The sequence below is a fragment of the Diabrotica undecimpunctata genome, chromosome 2 (assembly GCF_040954645.1).
Source record: "Diabrotica undecimpunctata isolate CICGRU chromosome 2, icDiaUnde3, whole genome shotgun sequence".
Taxonomy (NCBI): domain Eukaryota; kingdom Metazoa; phylum Arthropoda; class Insecta; order Coleoptera; family Chrysomelidae; genus Diabrotica; species Diabrotica undecimpunctata.
Window position 1 is genome coordinate 84,191,250 of NC_092804.1, and position 23,510 is coordinate 84,214,759.

At 32.3% G+C, this 23,510-nt stretch overlaps 1 protein-coding gene across 5 annotated transcripts in view; it reads left to right on the plus strand.

Moving 5' to 3' along the window:
- The window catches only part of LOC140434712 (diacylglycerol kinase theta), a 495,511-nt gene that overhangs the window by 419,072 nt on the left and 52,929 nt on the right, over positions 1-23,510 (plus strand). For all 5 annotated transcript variants that reach the window (XM_072523170.1, XM_072523171.1, XM_072523173.1 and 2 more), the window contains one exon: positions 21,741-21,848. In XM_072523170.1, coding sequence (XP_072379271.1) covers positions 21,741-21,848 — 108 coding nt within the window. The remainder of the gene's footprint in view (positions 1-21,740; positions 21,849-23,510) is intronic.

Here is a 23,510-nt window from a genome sequence, read left to right on the forward strand (position 1 = left end):
ATCTCCATTAGCTACTGGTTTGTTCTTCTGTGCCATTCCCCATTAAACTCCTTTATCCCACCAAAAACTTTTCTCAGGATTTTCCTCTCCCAAATCTCCAACAATTTAACAGTATATATGATACGGGCGTGGTTCCCCAAGAGTGGTTAGTGTCAACTTTTATAAATCTTCCAAAAAAACCCAATTCGAGAAAGTGCGAAGACTATAGAATTATAAGCCTTATGAGCCATTTACTTAAAACATTTCTAAAGGTCATTCACAAAAGAATATATACAAAATGTGAGGAACAACTAACAAGAACACAATTCGGATTTCGTGATGCTCTGGGAACACGGGAGGCCCTTTTTGCTGTACAGGTGCTATTTCAGAGATGCAGGGATGTGAATTGTGACATATACGTATGCTTTATAGATTACCAGAAGGCATTTGACAGAGTAAAACATGACAAATTAATGACTCTAATGCAAGAAATTGGAATTGACAACAAAGATCTTAGAATTATCAGAAACATTTACTACAATCAAACGGCCAAAATCAAAATAGAAGACCAGTTAACTGATAAAATTGTAATAGAACGTGGAGTACGACAGGGCTGTATTTTGTCTCCATTGTTGTTCAACATTGATTCTGAATGGGTATTTAAGGAAGCTTTAGACGGTTGTGCGAAAGGAATACTAATAAACGGTGAATGGTTGAATAACATTAGATATGCAGATGACACTATAGTTTTTGTCGATAATCTGAATGACTTACAGATATTAACAAATCGCATAACAGAAGTCAGCAACAGGTACGGACTAGCTCTTAACATAAAGAAAACCAAATTTATGACAATTAGTAAAAAACCAATACTAAACGCTCATCTTACAATCAACCAACAGAATATCGAAAGAGTCGAGCAATATACATATCTAGGCACCAATTTAAATAGCCAATGGGACCACTCAACAGAAATTAAACAGCGAATAATAAAAGCAAAAGCAGCATTCGTTAGAATGAGAACCATTTTCAACAGTCGAGAGATATCATTAAAAACAAAATGCCGTCTATTGAACTGCTACATATTCACAGTTCTGCTCTACGGAATGGAAGCATGGACACTGACTGTTGCATCTATGAATCGGCTCGAAGCTTTCGAAATGTGGTGTTATAGGCGCATCTTACGTATATCCTGGGTTGACAGAGTTACTAATGTGGAGGTCCTGCGTAGAATGGGGAAGAATGTGAAATTCTCATGACCGTCAAAACTAAAAAGTTGGAATATCTAGGACATGTAATGAGAAATCAAGAACGTTACGGCCTTCTCCAGCTGATTCTCCAAGGGAAAGTAAATGGTAAGAGAGGACCGGGAAGAAGACGCATTTCCTGGCTTCAAAATTTACGAAAGTGGTATAACACGACTACCACTGAACTGTTCCGCGCTGCAATAAATAAAGTAAAGATAGCCGTGATGATCGCCAACATCCGGAACGGGTAGGCACTTTAAGAAGAAGAAATCTCCAACGATTTTTCTTCTTTTTTATTCATTTTACAAGTTTCACATGCATACAATACTATTAGTCTCATTATTGTTCCATAAGTTCGAATCTTGGCTGCCCTGAACACGTTATTTGCCTTCAAAAGTGGCGTTTAATGATGCTACTGCTTTGCTACCTTTTAAAAACTTCTCTTCACCTCTATTTTTAGCTGTTACTCCAAGGTACTCAAATTCTTTTACCTTCTCAATTTATACTCTGCCTCATTCGTTCTTAGTGTGATCTATTTATTTTCTGCATTCTCCCCTCTCATTTTGTAACGTAATATTTTGCCTACCACATAGGGTATTATTATGGAGGTTAAAAGTTGGGGACAGAAACTATTGGGGTGGGGATAGGGCAAGCAAAATAAACGATACTGTGCGAACGGCTTGTTTAGAGAGCTGGGTCGTAGATAAGTTGAATGGCAAGGGGTCGGATTGGGCAACTACAAAATGAAACATATGGATACTTACATGAATCTCCTAGACAAAGGAGTACAAAATATAGTATGTGTGTGTGTAGTTTCATTTTATGACTAGAGACATAATCTATTAGCCTATTATGTTTTGAGTTATTAATTCATTTTTTTTTAAACAATTGTTATAGAGAGAACCCGTAACAACAATAAAATCTTATCTTCTATTAACTTACATATAAGTACGTACCTACGTTAATTTTTTTTTTGTTATTATCATTATATTTTTTTTTATTTCTATTTTTTTATTTATTTTTTTTTTTTTATTTTATTTTTTTTTAATTTATTTTTTTTTGTTATTATTTTTTTTCTTATTTTTTTTGTACTGGAAGGGAAAGGAAAATATATGGTTTTGCTGATTTATTACATACGCCTAGGGGTCTATCAAGGCGATTTGCACAACACAAAATTAGACCACGGATAGAAAGGTTAACAACTGGGTTAAAACAAAGGACTTATATAACTAACTTTTCATGTTTGAAATATATACACTGTTACCATAATACATTTAGAAATTCAATTTCATTTCACGTATGTGGCGAAAAATTATTTCATATACATGCAAGTTATTGGTTTTTATTAAATCTGATAAATTAAAAGGTCTTTTAATACTAATTTTTTCCTTATTGATATACTCGTATATTTTTATTATAAATTGGTTTATACATCGTGTATTTAATGAGCAATTTAAAACTAAATGCTCAATTGAGCCTTCTTCACCACATTCGCAAAATGGAGTTTCGGCTAAATTAATTCTAAATTTATGTAACGGAGACAGAGCATGGTTAAATCTTATTCTACATAGTATTCTAATCATATCTTTATTAAAATTTGCGTTTTTGAACCACGTTGAGGACTGTATTTTTGGTTTTATATCTTTATAATATAATCCTTTGTTGGACAAATTGTACATTGTTTGCCATGAATTTAACATTTTTTTCCTTAGATGAGAATTTAGATCTTCAATTACACATTTATATTCTGATTCTTTAGATGGTTCATTACATTTAGCAATTTTATCTACTATTTCATTATTTAATATTCCACAATGAGCTTTTATCCAACAAAATATTACATTAGATCCTCTTAATTTTATTGTACCCACCAGGTTTATAATTTCAGATAACACATAGTTAAATCCAATATTGTTATATTTAGAAATATTTTCAATTTTTTGTATTGAACTTTTACTATCAGAGAATATAACGTAATTAGATTTTGTTCTTGAGAAATTACTAATATAGTTAAGTGCTTCTAATATTGCTATTAATTCAGCGGTATATATCGAGGTTTTAATATTTAGATCTACTACTGTACTAAATTTTCGATCTGGATCGTAAAAGGCAGATGTAACCTTTAAATCTGATTTAGATGCATCCGAAAAAATATATGAATAATTAGGGAACATAGACTTTATGTCAGCTTGGAACATGCTATTCCTGATATATTGTGGAAATTCTGAGTAGTCTCTAAGATATCCTACTTTTATGCTGTCCAAATCTTCTAATTCTATTTTAAAACATGGTAATTCTCTTGAAGTCAAAATGTCCTTACTAAGTTGTATCCTTACTTATTTGTACGATTCAATAATAGGTATTGTAGGCTTTTTTTGCCAATATTCCTTGACTAGATCGTAAATACTGAGCTCAAAGCATTTTTGGACTACCGGACTTTTCTTTGCATACATTTTTAATAAAAACTTCTCCGTTAAGTAATCTCTTCTGAAATTTAGTGGATGTTCATTGCATTCTACATTTAAATTTGAAATGGGTGTACTCTTAAGTGCACCTATACTTATTCTTAAGACTTTATTTACTAGCCTATCTAATTTCTTCAGGTGAGTCTTCGCTGCTTGACTATAAAAAATTGACCCATAATCTATTATTGAACGAATATAAGCTTTATAAAAGGTAAGCGTAACATTTGGATCAGCTCCCCAACTTGTATGACACACTGATCTTATTGCATTTAATCCTTTTTCTGTTTTTGTTATTAAGCGCTCTATGTGTTCGTTCCACAATAACTTCCTATCTATTACCATACCAGAATAGTTAATGGATGATTGAACCTCAAAATTAACGTTATTAAATACTATAGATTGTGGTAATCTATGTTTTTTGGAGAATATACATGCTTGGGTTTTGTTTGTAGAGATACTGAGTCCTATATTAAAATAATACTCTTCCATTGTCGAAAACATTTTACTCATTATATTGATACCTTGATCGATTTCAACTTTAGGTACATATATACACACATCATCAGCAAACTGTAGAACATTTCCTCTTGTAATTATTTTTTTGTGTAAGTCTGAGGTATAAATGAGATATAGTAAAGGACTAAGGATGCTTCCTTGCGGTAACCCAACATTAGAAATTCTTGGATCCAATAATTCATTATTGATTTGAAGTTGTAGATTCCTATTTGAATACAGTTTTATTATTCTTTTACCGAAGTCACTGGGTAATCCTATCTTCTCCATTTGTTGATAGAGGATATTTAATTTGATATTATCATATGCACCTTCTACATCTATGAATAGAGATACCAGAGATTTACGTTCAGAAAAGGATATATTAATGTCTAGGATAAGGTTAGCTATATTTTCTGATGTCGATCTTAGTTTACGAAACCCATATTGTGTATCACTAATTTTGTTATTTTTCTCTAACCATAATTCAAGTCTTCTCTTTACCATCCGTTCAAATGTTTTTAAAACACACGATCCTAATGAAATTCCTCTATATGAATTCGCCGAGTCTATATCTTTATTTGGTTTTAAAATCGGTATAATTACATAATCCTTCCATGAATCTGGAAATTCACCTTTCATCCATATTAAATTAATTATATTTAACAATTTTATTTTCTGACACCTTGGTAAGTAATACAGCATAATATAATGGACATTGTCTAAGCCAGGAGCAGTATTTTTATGACACTTCAAACTATATTCTAGTTCTTTTAAAGTAAATTCATATAACAAATAGTTTGAATTATTATTATTCACTGTTTTAGGATGGTTTACATTTAAATTTGGTGAAACCCAGGGCGGAGCTAACTTATTTAAAAATTCTTCAGTCCAATTATCTTTCTTTACTTGATTTTTTGGGACATTATAAGTATTTTTGATTTTTTTAATTTCTTTCCAAATTTCTTGGACCGAAGTATTTTTATTTAATTTATTACAAAATTCTCGCCAAGAAGCTTTTTTACTTTTTAATATTGTTTTTTTTTAATTGCCTCTGCTTTCTGATATTTTATGTAATTTTCATATGTACTATTTCGTTTAAATTCTAAAAAAGCTTCTTGCTGAAATTTTATAGCTTGTGCACATTCTGGGTTCCACCATTTTTTATTAAACTTACTATTGATCGTCATTTTTTTCTTAGGTATTGATAATTCACAAGCATCATTAATTCTATTGATAAATGGATAATATATGTTATTAATATTTTCATCAGTATTTATATCTTTGGTGTCAATAGTTTCAAGAATCGAAGAAAATAACGACCAATCTGCTCTGTTCACGTTCCATCGGGTTCTCTCATTAACTATTGTTATATTATCAACATCGCTTTCAATTATTATTGGAAAGTGATCAGAACCTAGAGATACATTTTTTACGTTCCAATCAAAACAGGAAGATATGTCACTGGAACATATAGTTATGTCCACAGCTGATTTATTTCTAGTGTATAATCTAGGTATTATAGTTTCGGCCCCATTATTTAAAAAACATAACTCACAGTCTTCTATTGCTGTTAATAGACTAAGTCCAGCCCTATCATTCTGATCGCAACCCCATGCATTATGGTGACAATTAAAGTCTCCTGCCACCAAAAATGGTGTACTTAAACTATTAAAAAACTGTTTCCATTCACTCTCTGATACGTTTAAATTTGGTTTTGCATACACTGAATATATATTAAGTACTTTATTTGATTTTAATTTGACTGTTATTGATATACTCATAACCTGATTGATTTTATGATGATTTGGATGACCTGTGAACTGAATGTATTTTTTAGTTAAAATAGCTAATCCTCCATAACCATCATCTCTATCTCTCCGAAATATATTATAACCACTGAAATTAATATTATTTTTTTCTTTTAACCACGTTTCACTAATTATAGCTATATCAATATTATTTTCAAAAATAAATTTCTCAAAATGACCTTTATTGTGTACAATGGACCTAGCGTTCCACTGTACAATTTTGAACTTATTCATTTTCTGCGAGAATACGACTTAAATTATTTTTAAAATCGTCAAACATTTTTATATTGTCTAAAGTTATTGAGTTATTCTTTAATACATTTTTAAAAGTGCTTATAATCATATCACAAACAGAGTTTATTTTACAGTTTTTATTTGAATTTGAGCTCATTGTTGATTGGGAATAGTTAGGGATATTTCTATAATTTTGGTCCGTTGGACTATATTTATTTTTTTGTTTTATTATTTTTTGAATACCACCTGTTTCGTCGCTTTTTCCATTTCCGCTAAATTCCATATTCACTTCATCTATAATTATACTTTTTCCCCTATCAGGAGGTTCATATCTTCCGTCCGAATCCCCGATCATAACAATCAAAAAACAAATAAACAAACACTTAATGAATACTCGTTCACGCACTGATAAGAACTTTACCTGACCACTGCCAAAAACGAACTGTATAGTACAAATATAAATAGTACAAAAACAACAAGAAAGACCTCTAGCAATTTAAAATGGACCCCGCTTCAAAGGATCCTAGTCTTGCTGGATAAAGAAAAAAAAGGCTCTTCCTTACTAAAATAGGAAAACAAAAAAAAAAGGTTAGGAGACTTTTCTAAAATAAATAATAATCAAATTGGTTAGAGAAATAAATTAAACATGTATTGTTGTCTCTCTACAAACAAAAATATAGATGGCACAAAAAATACTATATTAATAGTTACAAAGATTTACACCATAAATAACAAAGAAAACTTACATGTCATCCGTTTACAAACTTTGTTTTACAAGTGAGAGTTGCTACAAAAAAAAAACAAAAATAGTTACTGGACTATAAGTTACTGGACTATAAACATGTGGCAAAAATAATTTATTACAAATAAAAAAATATCTTTAAAATGAAACTACATAATCATAAAGAGGTTAACGTTTTTAAAAAAAGACAACAAACCAATGTCAAAAATTATAAAACTAGCTAGTATAAGATTTACAATATTAATTATCAAAATTTAAATTGTTATGAAAGCAATTATTATTTTAAACTGTTTATTTTTACTTAAAGAGTTTAAACAAAAAAGTTACCTAGATTGCAGTAAAGTTCTTTAGATGATTTCTGGGGTAGAACTGGGGTTAAACTCTCTGCCACACGAACAAAAGGACTGCTTCTATGGTCTGGAACGACGACCACGGACAAATAAAGTGAGGTTGAAATGGACGGTACTGGATACAGACTTCAGATTGGGCTTCTTAAAAACTCAACAATGGAATATGTTGTTATCCTTTAAATTTGTTGTACTCGCCGTATTACAAATATCTCATATGAGATATTTGTAGATAGGCTTAGAAACAAACAAAACAGTGATTACCCCTATCAGAGTTTTTTGGCGGTTTTTCGCAAAAGTAAGTACATAACGACCGTTCCCTTTGACCAAATCTTTCAACCTCTGGCTTGAATTCACTCGACTTCAGTTTTGCGTCTTACCTCTCCCCCGCTCTCGAAATCAAACAAACCAAAATTCCTGTTTTAAACCACTTCGACTATCTCGCAAAATAACCTTGAAACATTTCCAGTTCAAAACACCTACAAATAAATAAAATAATCATATTTAACTTCATCGCCGAATTCTTTCTTGGGGAGTTTGACGGTAAACAAAGAACACCAAAATTTATATATAGCCAGGAGTGTACTACAAAATTTTTATACTTGCATTTAAAAGAAATTTATTATGCTACAATTTCCATATACTTAATTTTTTTTTTATTTATAGACAGGCCATATTTTCTAGCTTCTTGGCAAATATTTTTCGAAATTGTATTCTTGAACGTGTCAGAAATACCAAATCATCTGCTAAACTATGCATTGTTGTCTTTTGTTAAGAATCGCGCCGCTTGTCTGGATCTTGGCTTCTAATTCTTTATTCTAATACTAGGTTCAATAAGTCAGTTGACAGGGGATCTCCCTATTTTAATCCTCTATTGACGTTAAACCGATTTGAAAGACTTCTGTCATGACTTTATTGACTGCATTAGTTAGTGCAGATTAGTCATTTTAACTAATCGTGTTAGTTTCGCTTCATAGAGTCCGTTTTGTGAGATAAAGTCGTTTGCGTGAGATAAAGTTGATTAATTAGATGGCTTTGGTAAAGACCAATTAGCCAGACGATTTTCTTTTCTCCAACTATAATAAAATTAAAAAAAAACAAACAAAAAAAAAACTTTACAGAAATTTAAAGAAAACTCATCCTTCTTCACAATAACAATGCTTAAAGTATTAGTAGTGTAAAAGTTAAGTGTGAGCAGTGTATGTTTTTTTTGTGTTATTTTTTTTGTCTCCCACTTACAAAATCTAACTAGTTGCAGAATTGCTAACAAAGAGATGGTTAATATTTTTTCACCTTTTGGCGTGATTATATTAGCAGTACAATATATTAATATTCTTATTGAAAATTATACAATTTAAATTTATGGGTAAGCAAATTTTGTTATTAACAACTTCATTATAAAATTTATCTGTGCTTTGACTATTTAATGAACAACCAAGTAGAGTAGAATGTGTGTTAAGTCTCCAAGTTCACCACATAAACATGAGGAATCGTCAATTACCAATTTTAATTTTATAGCTTGGTGACATTGCATGACTTGCCCTTATTCTGTTTAAAGTAATAATAAAGTTCCTGTTGTTTTGGTTGTAGAACCATCTTATTATTGGGATTTGGACTTGACATGATTTATAATTTAATCCTATTTATTTGCTGTCATATAGTTCTTGCCATTTAGTCTTAAGTTGAACTTTAAGTTTGGAATTCAAATCTGTATATGGAATACACTGGTTAATAGAATCTCGGTGTAAGTCTGAGGCGGATTTTGCAAACTTATCAGCAATTTCGTTTCCTTGTATACCCGAATGCCCTTTGATCCAAACTATTAGCACCTCATGTTGCGAGCTAAGTATTTCGTGATTGGACTGTAGTATTTCTACTTCTAGATGACTTAAGTTCTTGGCCGCACTTATATTTTTTAGTCTTTCTATGACACCTCTAAAATCCGTAAATATGACGCTTTTGAGTCTATACGTTTTAAGTATATATTTTAGAGTAGAGCTTCACTTATTACAAACATTTCTGCTGTATATATCGTTGCCTCACCTGGTAATCTGAACTTTTCATGATAATTTGAGGTGTGATCGTAAAAAGTGGAACCTGTACGAATTTGTTTTGATCCATAGGTGTAAATCTGATAAATGGTCAGGCAATCGTTGTTTGACCGTTTAAAGGAAGTGGTCGTTTTTGTCAATCTGAAACGTCTTAATTTTTTTAGAAAAAAGGATATGCGGATGGTCTGAAAATATTGGTTGGGTTTTTGATGTGTACAGTATTGACCTGAATTGGGAAAGAGTGGTATAACTTTCACAAATTAGCGGAGTTTTCTTTCTTAGCCAATAAGACTGTATGAGTACTGAAATTGCCAGTTCATGGATAGGAATTATATAACTTGCGGAATTAGCAAATGCTTTTGTGATAAACTTGTTACTAATTAGTTGCCTTCTTAGTTGTAATGGTGGTTCTACAGCTTCTGCTTCCATAATATTTATTGGGGTTGACTTGAGGTATCCAAGACATATTTTTAGACTTTTGTTTTTTTGGGTTTCTATTTTGTCTAAATGAATTTGTGCCGCTGATCCATACAAATAACTACCATAATCCAGGATTGATCTTATCATGGTTCTATAAAATAACAAGGCGATATTTGGGTCAGCCCCCCATTTTGTATAGCAAAAGGCTCTCAGTATGTTAATAGCATTTTCAGACTTTTTTGTTATTTGATGGATACAATCTTTCCATAACAGTTTCCGATCTAGATATAATCCTAAGTATCTCACAACATTTTTTATTTGGAAATTATAAGGTCCCAGTTTTACATGATCCTGTTCAATGTTTCGTTTTCGGCTAAATAGACACACCACTGTTTTGTGTTCAGAAATTGTAAAATAATTTTCATTCAGCCACTCGTTGAAGATGTCATAAGTTTTATTTAATTCATATTCACAAGTTTCATAGTTTTTCCTTGTACAATAAAAAACAATATCATCTACAAATTGTATTGTTCGTATGTTTTGAAGTTTGACACTGACATCCATTGTATATAATAAAAACAAAACAGGACTTAAAATACTGCCTTGGGGGAGTCCTAGGTTCGTAGTTCTAGGTATAGTCATTACCTGATTTATTTTTATAAGTATTTTCCTGTTTGTGTACAGCGAGGTTATAAAGTTCGCTAATTCCGTATTAAATCCAATCGAAATCAATTTATTGGTTAAAACATCTAGGTTAACGTTATCAAATGCACCTGTAATATCGTTGAAACCTACCATAGTCATGAGGTTACTAGTAAATGCAGCTAAAATATCTGTTACAATTACTGTTAATGCTTCCAATGTTGACCTAGATTTTCTGAAGCCATATTGTATATCAGGTAGAATATGTTCTTTCTCTAATCATTGCTCAAGACGATTTTTGATAAGTCTCTCGAAGGTTTTCAAGACACATGAAGCTAATGATATGGACCTATAGGAGGTTGGAATGGCATCCGGTTTGTCCTGTTTTTTTATTGGGATGATAATATGCTCCTTCCAACTTTAAGGGATCGATGTTTGTCCTGTCCGTATTGCATTAAATATACTTAAGAGAGAGTTTTTCTGATTTATTGGTAAGTTATAAAGCATGGAATAAGAGATATTATCTATACCAGGAGAGCTATTGTTGGTATGTTTGATAGATCGTTCCAGTTCCCACATCAAAAATCTTTCGCTAAGATAGGTCGTATTCCTTGGTACTGAAGAAATTGGGAGATCACATTCATCCCGGTTGAATTTTGAATTCAATTAAATTTTCTATATTTGGAGTTGTCTTATACTTGGCAAAAGCTAATTTTCTTTGATGAGCAGCATTTTTACATGTTTCATTCCACCAAGGCTTCAGACAGTGATTGCGGTGCTTAGTCCGACCCGAAAATTTTCTTGGGGTGGCAATTTCTGCAGCTTTATTAATCATAGAAAGGAGTTCATCATAATTTTGAGCTATATCTCTGTGTTCGAGATTAGTTACATATAGATTTCAATTGGCATTTTTTAACTGCCATATACTGTGCTTCGATGGTTCAGCTAAGTCATGATCATCTTTAACATTGAGTGTTATCAATATGGGTAGGTGATTTGATCCATGTGGGTCTTCTATTGTTGTTCATGTAAAAAACTGTACAATATCTTAAGAGCACAGAGTTAAGTCAATTGCATTTTTACTATTTAAGGGAACTAATGTTGGAGAGCCGCTGTTTAGAAAAATAAGATTACAATGGTTTATTGCATCAGATAAAATATTCCCATATGTGTCATTAACATCGCAACCCCAAGAAACATGATGGGCATTAAAATCACCTGCTATTAGAAAAGGTTTTGGTACATTAGCAAAAAATTCATTCCACTCTTGCAGTGTTATTTTCTTTCTTGGTTCAATATATAACGACACTATATAAATGGTTTTTTTATTAGGTAATAGCAAGTTTAATAGCAATACATTTATGAGAAAAATTTACTTTAGTATTTATTATTATTTCTTCATAGTAAATGCTTGCTTTAATTAATATGGCCACCCCTCCATAACCGTTTGGACAGTCTTTACGACTAATATTGTAATTTTTAAAATTATAATACTTTCTTTCTTTGAACCAAGTTTCAGATAACATCGCAAGAGCAGCATCATTCAGATGATATTTATTTTCTGTGTTGAATCTGCGAATTTGATATGTTTTCTGATAGATCTATATTTAATTGTTTACTAATTATACATTCTAGTTCCGTTTTGGTGATATTATAATTATTAGTTCTCTTAATTGTAGAGATAATGTTTGCCACTAATTCTGAAATTATTTTAAGATTCTCTGAAGTTAACCCTGAATTATGAGTTGAAAAATCTGAACTATTTACATTTTTAACGTAACTGGGGTTGTTTAGAATACTATAATTTGGACCTATAGTCCTAGGTTGAGAAATGATTTCTCGATGGGTTATATCAATTGGGTCTGGACAATTTGGCCTCAGCCTTTTAACTGGCTTATGATACTCAACAGTTGGTTTTTTGTTACAGACTCTATTGTGAGTTTGTGAATGGTGTGAAGATGACTCTCCGAAGAAATAGAAGTTTGGAGGAGGTTGAGTCGAGCATGAGGGTAGAAGCTCCATACGGGTTGGTTGTGGAATGGAAATCTTTTGAAAGGCCATGCTTTCGTTTGGGTTATTTTTAGTAGTGGTTGAACGATTGGCAGTAATAGAAGCGTAAGAGTTTCTGGGAATTAATTTGTTAGCATCATAATAATTTACATTGGCTGATGACATAGTTTCTTTGATTAATTTTTGTCGGTGAAATTCCGGGCAATCTTTCAAATTAATAGTAAAATGATCTCCCATGCAACTAAAACATTTTGGTGTTATTTCTACTTCCGTACACTCTTTCGAGTTGTGATCTTTGTTACATTTATAGCATCTGGGTCGAGATTTACATTGATTTCGTAGATGCCCGTAACGCAAACAATTAAAACAAAGTAGTACTTTTTGTTTGTATAACTCTTTTATGACTTTATTAATAATAACATATTTAGGTAATGTTTGTGTTTTAAAACTGATAATGCATGATTTTGTTGGAACAAATTCTGTCGATTCACCTGTTGTATTCTTACGATTAATTCTTTTAACATTTAAAACTTCGAACATTAAATGGGGTTCATAAGATTTAATTTTATTTTTAAGATAATCTTCAGAAAATTCCGTCGAAATATTTCGTATTACGCCTTGTTTAACAACAATAAATTTGGGAACATAAATATCTAAAATTATCAATAAATACTTTAGCGTTTTTGTTACTGATAAGGTAATTAGCGTTTTTTGAATCCTTCATTTTAATTCGAATTCTATTGCATCGATACTTAAAATATTATTGTCCAATTCAGGAAAATTTGTTAAAATTATATCCCCGACTCTTAAATTAGTCTAGCTAAAAAATTTATTTGGTTGTTTTCCACATAAATATGAAAAGGGCCCTGATCGTTTGGGCCATAATTAAAAACCTGTTTCTGCCTTTCGGGTTGAGATTGGAATGAATTTCCGTCTTTCAAAGTATTAGACTGCTCGGTAATTAAATTTGGTTTACTTACACTTTAATTTTCTTGTGAATTACGTATATCTGAATCCGTGACTTGCATATTCATGCCTTGCTGATCTGGGGAATCAAACAAAAGATCGTCAGGTGGATTGTCACCTCGGGGGAACAATTAAGGGTCTAACCACCTTCTGATATCCCCGGGTGCTCTGTAGAGGGCTTTGAATATACTGTCGAGCTTCTCTACTTAAGTCCATTTTCGGGTTATGGACTTCGTCGAAATAAAACAAGTTAAGTTGAAACAATTCTCAGCCACAGAGTATGGAAAATAAATGCAGGAAGCAGAGCCCCGAGAGCACTAAGCTCTCGGAGAGCCCGTGAGGGACTGAACTGGCTGACCTGAAAATCGCCAATATGTATATGCGCTGTTCGAGCGGTAATATAGGGATTTCCAGGTCAAGAGCCAATGGGAAAATTCGAGGCGGGGCTATGCGCATCGAAATGCGTACTAGTCCACAGACTATGGCATTCGATGACAGGATCGGAGGGTACACCGTCTTGCACACTCATTGTATATTTTTTACACTATCACTATCACTATGTTTTTACAGAAGTAATTTAGTGAGTTTTTAAATCGGTTTTGTTAAAATTTTAACCACTCGAAATTACCGGCCGAAGTATATACGTCTGGTACGCTCGAGTAACAATGATTTGCCTGTTTAAAATCAATAAAGAGGTTTTGTAGGTTTTGTTCATAACTGTTGTTTTGCAATTACTTACATAGTATAAAATTTGATCGATTGTTGTTCTTCCCTGTCTGAAACCAGCCTGGTATTCTCCTATTAGCTCTGTCTCCTAGGTTTTTGATCTATTTCGTATAATTTTTGCTAATACTTTATATACTACTTCTAATAGTGCGATTCCTCTGTAATTTTCAAAGACCTTTCAAAGTTTTATCACCTTTCTTGTGAATTGGGCAGATAAGTGCTGTGTTCCATTGGCAATTTTTCGCTTTTCCAAATTTTTATAATAAGTCGAGCTATCTTTTGCTGCAGTATATCTAGTCCTACTTTTAATATTTCTGCTGGCACTCCGCTTTCTCCTGCACTTTTATTATTTTTTCAGACTTTTATTACTTCTGTTACCTCCCACTCTCTCGGTTCTTGTGTTTGTTGTTTTGTTTCTTCTTGTTTTCGTTGTTGTATTTCTCTTCCTATTATTCCATTATCGTTTAATAATTCACCTAATTACTCTGCCCATCTGTTTAATTTGTCTGTATTGTCTCTTTTTAACATTCCATCTTTATTTCTGCAACACATTGTACTTTTGTTTTGTGTCACCCGGTGAGTTTTTTACTCCTGGATAAAAATTTCTGCCTTTTTTTTAAACATAGTTGTCCCCTATTCGTTCTAGTTGTTTTTCCAGTAATTTTCTCTTCTTTAGTTTGCATAATGGTTTAGCTTCACTCCTTTTGATTTTATAATGCTCTTTACTTTTTTCTGCATAACTTCTAATATTTTTTATTTTTGCTTTATTCCTTTGCGCTAGGATTCTTTTGCAGATCTCATCAAACCAGTGTTTTCTCTTTTCTTTTTCTGGCTGTTTGTATTTGTTCACATTCCTCCTCTAGGTTCCCCGTCATGATTGATCGCAATCTCTTGTTTATTTCTTCCTCTATTCTTTTTGCTACCTCTTTATCTTGGAGCTACTCTACGTGGAATTTTTTCCGTTCGTTTCTTTTTCTTGGCTGTTTGGTAATTTCTTGCATAAGAGTGACTATTGTCAATATATGGTCACTATCGGCATCTCTTCCCCTGTAGCTGTCTCTGATCTATTGTGTTTTTCTTTCAATAAGAACATGGTTTATTTAGTTTCTCGTTTTCCATCGGGAGAGATACAGGTTATTTTATGTACATTTTTATGATTAAATTGTGTACTTGCTATCTTAAGGTTATGTTCCATTGAAAATTCTACTAGTTTTTTTTTCCATTGTCGTTACTGTCTTTATGCAGACCTTTACCACCTGTTATATTCATATAAATGTCTTATCTTCCCACTTTTGCATTCATATCTCCCACGATTATTTTTATGTTATATTTTGGTACTTTTCCAATTCGCTCACCAAGTTGTTCCATAGAACTCATTTTTTATTTTCATGTCTTTCTCTTCTGTAGGAGCATGAGCGTTAATTATGCTGATTTTTTCATATTCCCCGTTTAATCGTAAGTAGCACGATATGCCTGATATTGCTTGAAAATCAGTTACTACTCGGCTTATTCTCTATGACAACATAAATCCTATCCCCAGGTATCTATTTGGTCTGCCGCTTTTAAAGAGTACTTTTTCAATTTTCACTATCTCACTTCCCAGTTGCTTGGTTTGTTGTAACGCCATTATTTCGATTCTATATTTCTCACGTATTTCATCTAAATTTATTAATGCTCCTTCCTAGTAGGTCCCTCTTACACTCCATGTTCCCACTTTTATTCTATTTTCTATTTGTTTGTTCTCTTTATTGCTATCTTCTTTTTCTTTTTTTTTTTAATTATCATCGTCCTTGTCGTAGCCATATCGTTACCATTTTTCCTTCCTAGGAATAATCAAAACGATCGAAAATATCTACCACAACAACACAATGTAAAAGTAGAAGAAGAACTAACCGACCCTATTGAAGCTGATAATGGGATAAGACAGGGAGATTCCATGAGTCCTCGATTATTCAACGTGATTATGGATGAAATAATAAAAAAGTAAGAACTAAAAAAGGAAACCAAATGGGAGAAAAACAACTTAAAATAATCTGATATGCAGATTATGCAATACTACTTTCTCAAAGTGAAGACGATTTACAATGTATGCTGTACCAATTTAAAATAACCTCTGGAAAATTAACATGTTAATTTCCTCAAAAAAAAAGACAAAATGCATGGTTACAACAGCAAATTTACTAAGATGTAAATTGGAGCTGGAAGGTCAGATAATAGAACAAGTGATGGAGTTTAAATAACTAGGCATTACATTATCTAGCTACAGAAAGCTCGAAACTGAAGTGGAAGATCCAGTGAATAGAGCAAACAGACCCGCAGCCTGCCTCAATGAAACAATATGGAGAAACAAAAATATCGGGAAAGAAACGAAAGGCAGAATTTACAAAACAGTCATCAGACCAATAATGACATACTTGGCAGAACCAAGACCTGACACAGAGAGGACAAAAAGGATGTTAAAAACAGCAGATATGAAAACACTTAGAATAATTAATGGTGAGATACTATGGGACAGAGCAAGAAGTACATATATACGACGTAGATACAAGGTGGAGAATATCAAGAACTGGGAAAGAAATAAAAGAATAGAATGGAATGATCATATAAGCCGAATGACATTCTCCGATTCTTGCCATTTTTTCTTTTCTTTTTTCTTCTTTCGTCACTTTGCTTATTTGTTTCTGTATTTCTTTTTCTCTCATTGTTATGGTCACTCTTTATGTAAATGCGGTCTTAGTGGTTTTTTAACTTGTTCTTATTTCAAAATATTTTTGTTTTTTCTATCATTGTTTCTGTTTCTATAACTCATAGCTTCAACCCAATCTTTTTGGCATTCCTTAATTTCACTTTTACTTGCAGTTGTCTGTCTATAAATTTTTTCATTCCTTCTGTTATGTTTTTATCGTCCATTTTTAATCCTGATATTATCAGGTTTTCTTCTTACTCCATTTCTCTATGCTTTCGATTCTATCCTGTAGTTGCTCTACTTCTCTTTTTAAGTTCTGACTCACTTGCCTTCTTTCCATTAATTTCTTATTGTTTTTGGCTTGTCCTTCCTCACTTACTCATTTCGTTTATCATTTCTTCATTTTTCTCTATTAATTTTTCATCATTCTAATCTTAACTGCATTTGTATCTTTGTCTTCATCTTCTTCATTTTTCTGTGGTGATCTCTTTGTTTTTTGCTTCTTTTAAAGCTATAATCTTGCTCTCTTATCTTCCGTTTATTCTCTTCGTCGGTTTCTACTTCGCTTGTCGTTTAGTTTTTATATGTATTCATTGGATTTTAATTACATATTTCTTAACCTAATACTATTACTTGATTTTTATCGGGAATTGCATTAAATGGTTTCTCAATATAAATTCATTTGGGAACTTGAATTTAGGTTAATTTTTACAAAAATATAATAAGGATATAATAATATAATAACAACTTATAATTAATTAATAATAAGATTTAATTTAAAATGTTTTGTTTTTATTTCAGTCTAAAACCGACTATGTCTCTTATTTGCTACTTTAATCACTTTGTAATTAGCAATGCGTAAAGAAGGCAAAGGCTAGTTAGACAAGAAGAAAAGCTCAGGTTCGTCGGAAAAATATTCCCATGAGATTTTTTTGCTTAATCAGTTTCAAGAGATACCCCAAAATTATGTGTAAGAGGTCGCCCAGGCGAAAAGTTTTTTAAACAATTTTTTTTAAACAAATTGTACCAACAAATTTTTTTGAAATTGTTTGGACCATTCTGAACAAAATAGTTCTCTTGTAATTTTTCTGTAAACTTGATTGTTTTCGAGTTATAAACAATTTAAAACTGAAAAAAACGCAAAATTACGATCTTTAAGGCTCAAAACCACAAGTAAAAAATATTATTTTTGAATTCACCAAGAATCTAAATTTAAGTTCAAACCTTGTTCTATCATTTCCCGATAAGTATTTTGACCTTATTTAATTTTAAAACCTTCTTCTTCTTCTTCGTGCGACTAGGATTACTCCTGTTTGTCTGCCTGTTATTCTGTTTCAGTCGTTGTTGACTGTACATTATCTTTCCACCTTTTTGACGGCCTTCCAACGGGTCTTCTGCTATACGGCTTGTTGTTTTTACAGATGTTCGCTAATCTATCTGGTCCCATTCGGTTTACATGTTCGTTCCAGGTTTTTTTCTTGTTTTTATCCACCTGTTAATATTTTCAATTTTGCATTGTTCGCATATACTTCTGTTGGTTTGTCTGTCTCATAATGATATGTCCGCTATTGATCTTAATACTTTCATTTCGATATTGTTGATATGTTTCGTCTTTCTTGTATCGGTCCTTGTCTCCGCTGCATATGTTAGGATTGGTCTTACTGTTGTCTTGTATACTTTCATTTTGCTTTCCGTGGTCAGATATTTGTTTCTTCATATGGTTTCTCGGAGGCAACCACTTACTCTTGCCGCTTTTAATGTTTGCCTTGTGGTCTCTGTTTTTATATCCCTGTCACTAGTGATCTCTACTCCTAGGTAATTGAATTTCATTACTTGTTCTACAATTTTGCCGTCTATTTCTAGTTTGCATCTACGTTACTCTTTACTAATCACTATACTGTTAGTTTTTTCTACTGATATTCTCATATTAAGTTTGTTTGCTGTGATATTGAAGGTGTGGAGCTGCCTTTGTAGGTCATCTTCATTATCAGCAATTAGTACTGCATCATCGGCATAGCATAGTATCGTGATTTTATGCGCTCCCATGTGGTATCCGTGTCGTTTTCTTACTTAGTGAATTATTTGATTTATAAAAAAATAGGTTAAATCTTTGTAAATGGGTATATTTAAATATACCCATTTACAAAGATTTAACCTCTTTTTTGTGATACGTGGTATACAGCCAGCTGCAGGAATTATTTTCCTTGTGGATTTTATTTGATTTATCACCAAAAGCACTTTTTAAATCTACAAAGAACTTGTATGCTGGTTTTCCATATTCAATAGACTTCTCTATTATTTGTCTGATAATAAAAATTGCATATATTGTGCTGCGGTTCTTCCGGAAGCCTTGTTGTTTATCTGCCAAGTTCGCTTTTTCCTCGATTTTATCTTTTATGACTGCCGTTACCAATTTTAATGTACTATTCATCAGACTAATGCCTCTATAATTTTCAGGATTTCTCGAGTCTCCCTTTTTAAGTATCGGTAGCAGGAGACTTTCCTTCCATTCCACTGGTACTACTCCGGTATTTATTATATTGACGAATAATTTTAGGAGCCATTTGCGTAGTGTTGTTCTTTCATATTTTAGCAGTTCATTGTTTATCTTATCAGGACCAGGTGCTTTTCTGTTTTTTAATTTTTTTATTCGTTCTTGTAGCTCTTCTTCTGATATTACTACTCTATCGTGAGTTTCATTAATGATTCTTTCTCTTTTCTCTTCTTCTCCTTCTCCATATAATTTCGTGAAATGCTCAGTCCATTGTTCCTCCGCAATGTTATCCTTGCGTACCAATTCATTCATTTCTGTTTTTGTCTCCTTATCATCTTCCACACCTTTTTCTGGGATCCATAGAGGTCGTATTCCATATCTTTGGTAAATTTCTCCCAGTGTTCTTTTTTGATGATATCTATTTCTTGGTTTACTCTATTTCTGATTCTCACGTAGTCTTCTCGTGCCTCCAGTGTCTTCACTCCTTTGTATGTTAGGAAACCTTGTTTCTTTTCATTTGCTAGTGCTTTCACCCTTTCGTCGTACCATGGAATTTTGTATTCCCGTTTATTTCTGTTAACTTTTCTTTTACCTAAAGCTTCTTCCGCTGCTTGTAGGATACATTTTTTAATAATTTTCCAGGTTTCTTCTATATTCTTTTTAATCTCTAGGTTATGGCTGTTTAGCTTTTCTGTTAGTCTGTTTCTATACAAGTTTTGTGTCCCTTCTCTTCTAAGCTTTCTATGTTTAACTTTTCTTCTACTTTTGGGTTTCGCTTGCATTGTGTGGTGATTGCTATATTCATTTTTCCTAGTACCGGGCCATGGTCGGATCCTACATTGGTGGAAGATAGAGTGCGCATGTCTATTATATTCTTGGGGTGTATTTGTCTGTTTGTTATAATGTAGTCAATCATAGAGTTACGTCCTCTTGTATCTGACCAGGTGATCTTATGTTGTATTGAGTGGTCAAAGTATGTGTTGTTATTTCAGAGGTTAATTATTAAACAAAGTTCTAAAAGTCTTTCTCCGTTGTCGTTGAGCGTTTCTTCGTTAAATCTTTGTGTAACTCCAGGCACAGGTATGTTGTCTCCTTTTCTCCGTTGTCGTTGAGCGTTTCTTCGTTAAATCTTTGTGTAACTCGAGCCACAGGTATGTTGTCTCCTCTGGCGTTTAGGTCGCCGATAATTATTGTTTTACTACCGGCTATTGTGGTGTCCAGTAGATCTTGGAGCTGTCCATAAAAAGCATCTTTGTCTTGTCCTGTCATAAGCGCTTCATTAACTAAAAAAACAATGCTTTAAAATTAAATAAAGCCAAAATACTTATCGGAAAACGATAGAACGTGGTTTAAACTTGAATTAAGGTCCTTGGTGAATTTAAAAATAATATTATAAATAATCTATAATAAATAGTTGTAATTTTGAAGCTTAAAAATCGTAATTTTGCGTTTTTTTTAGTTATTTAGTTTATGCTAATGAAATTAAATTCTGAGACGAACTCTATAAGTACAGATAAGTACAAAATGCGGATAATTTTATAAGGTGGCAGAATAATAATGTTTCTAGCACCCGAAAGCCCTTTATGAAAAGAATTAGGAAATACTTAGAAGTAGAAGGCGAATATGTTGAACTTTTATTTTGAGTTTATTCTTATAAGTGCAACTGCTTCTAATGCTGATTTATTGTCGAAAATGTAAACCGTACGTTTCTCTCTTTTCTGAACTTTGAACTGCTTAATTGTGGTTTTTTTAAAAATGGTTGAAATTATCGTATTTAAAAAAGAGTACCAATATTCATTTCCAATCAAAATCACTAAAAAGCTTTGTCGAAAAAAGTTTCGACTAAATTTTATCATAAATAAATATTCAAGTGTCGCCCTCTATAACATAATGTAAAATGCTAAACAAAATAATATTTCTTGTCCAAAGTAATGCCTTTGTGTCGATTTGTTTGCAATATATAAATATGCAGAGATATTATTAGCAAAAAACAAAATTAACTTTAAGACACTGTATTTTTTCAACAGCAACATTTTATTAAGGCATATTAAGGTCCAAATAACCTGATTCTACTCTAGGTCCCAACTCACCATGTCTAATAATAGTCTTCTTTTATACCACTAGTGTAGTTTAGCAGTAGATCAGAATAGTCTGCTATATCCTGGGCCAGCGGTATACAAGCTGTTGTTTATTTTTCTTGTTTTAAGAAAAGTGATATACAACCGTTGAAAAATAAATAGATTCTAACTTACAATATACCTATACTATACTTATACCTATCTATTTACAATTTGTACAGAGTATTATTGTTTTTTTTTGGATTATCATTCACAACACAATTTTTTTTAAATAAATTTCTGTTATGAAAGTTTAAAAAAATTGTAATATTTATTCTACAAAAAAATTAACCAATTTTGTATATTTTTAGGGAGGACATATTAAAATTCATTTAAATTCGGATATTCCCGTTCAGGTCGACGGAGAGCCATGGGTACAGAGCCCATGTGATGTGGTTGTACTAAAATCTGCTCTAAAGGTAATTGTTTTATTTTGTTCCCTATAGTATTTTAGTATTTTTCCCTATACAGGGTGTCCCATAATTAATTGGACATTAGCTAATGCGTGATAGCTGACATCAAAATAAAGCGTTTAAGCTTAAATTGCTTAGGCAAAATTTTGCTAGTTTTCGTTCTACAGGGTGATTCATTATTATTATTTTATATTATTATTAGGGATATATTGAAAAATATTCAACCGATTTAACTGAAATTTGGTATCTTGCTATTATTTAGTATGTTTAATATGAAAATGATATTAGTTTTACCATTGATACTAGGTGGCGCCACCTACTATAACATTGGTTTATTAATGTGGCCATAATTTTTTTGTCCGCCCTGTTAAAACATTCTAGGAAAATATCATGAAATAACATTCATTTCTACACAAAAAAGGTATTCTTATTTTAAATTAAAAAAGTACACCGTTTTCGAAATAAACGTATTTTGTTAATGATGCATGTCTCTATTTAATTTTTTTCAAAACAAGTATGCTTTGAACTAAATGGCAACGTCAAGACGTAACTACGAATTAATTTATTATTAGTTGTCAAAATGCAGTGCGAGTTATTATTTGTCAAAGTGCTATTAAGTTTTTTATAAACCACGATAAAGGTAAAATGCCACGTCATAGTGAATTTGCTAATGTATAAATGCGCGATATGATCTGTTTGTATACCCACATTTCCTAGAAGAGGTGAGTTTAACTGGCGCAATAGCCATACCTAAGCAACAGAAAATCCTCATGCATTTCAAGAACATCATGTTCAACATGAGTTTGGTGTAGCATATTTGGGGATTGTATTGTAGGACCTCAAAAGAAAAAACTAAATTGGGAAATATACAGGACAAAGAATGGAAGGACTACTACAAGGAACTATTAACAGAACAAAGACCACAATTCATTGGAAAAGAAAACAGGCGAAGACGAAGCAGATTCCCACAACAAGAAATAGAAATAACAGATAGGGAAATAAGAAAGGCCATAAAAGCAATCAAAAATAAGAAAGCACCGGGACCTGGAGGCATCTCACCTGAGTTTATAAAATACGGATCAAAAAAATTACACCGGATGATACAATGGATATTTCAGAAAGCCATAAATGGAGAACAGCTCCCAAAGGAATGGACGGCGGCATATATGACATCTATATTTAAGAAAGGAGATAGAAAACGATGCGAAAACTACAGAGGAATAAGCGTAATATCATCAATAGGAAGATTATATGGGAAGATACTGCGAGAAAAGATAGAGCAAGCGATAAAAGGCAAAATCGGGGAGGATCAGGCAAGCTTCACGGCAGGAAGATCATGCATAGACCACATATACACACTGGAACAACTGTTGGAAAAGAAAAAAGCAAAAAATAGAGATATACACTTGGCATTTGTGGATCTGAGAAAGGCGTATGACTCTGTACCAAGGTCAGAACTATGGGAGGCAATGTACAAATTAGAAATACAGACGGAACTCATAGAAGCTACAAAAGCTCTGTATAAAGAAAATAAAGTGTCCATTAAAATGGGAACAAGAATCATAGGAGACTTCACCACAACAAAAAGGCTCCTGCAGGGTTGTTCAACATCTCCAACCCTATTCAAAATATACTTAGAGAAAGCCTTGACTACATGGAAAAGAAAAT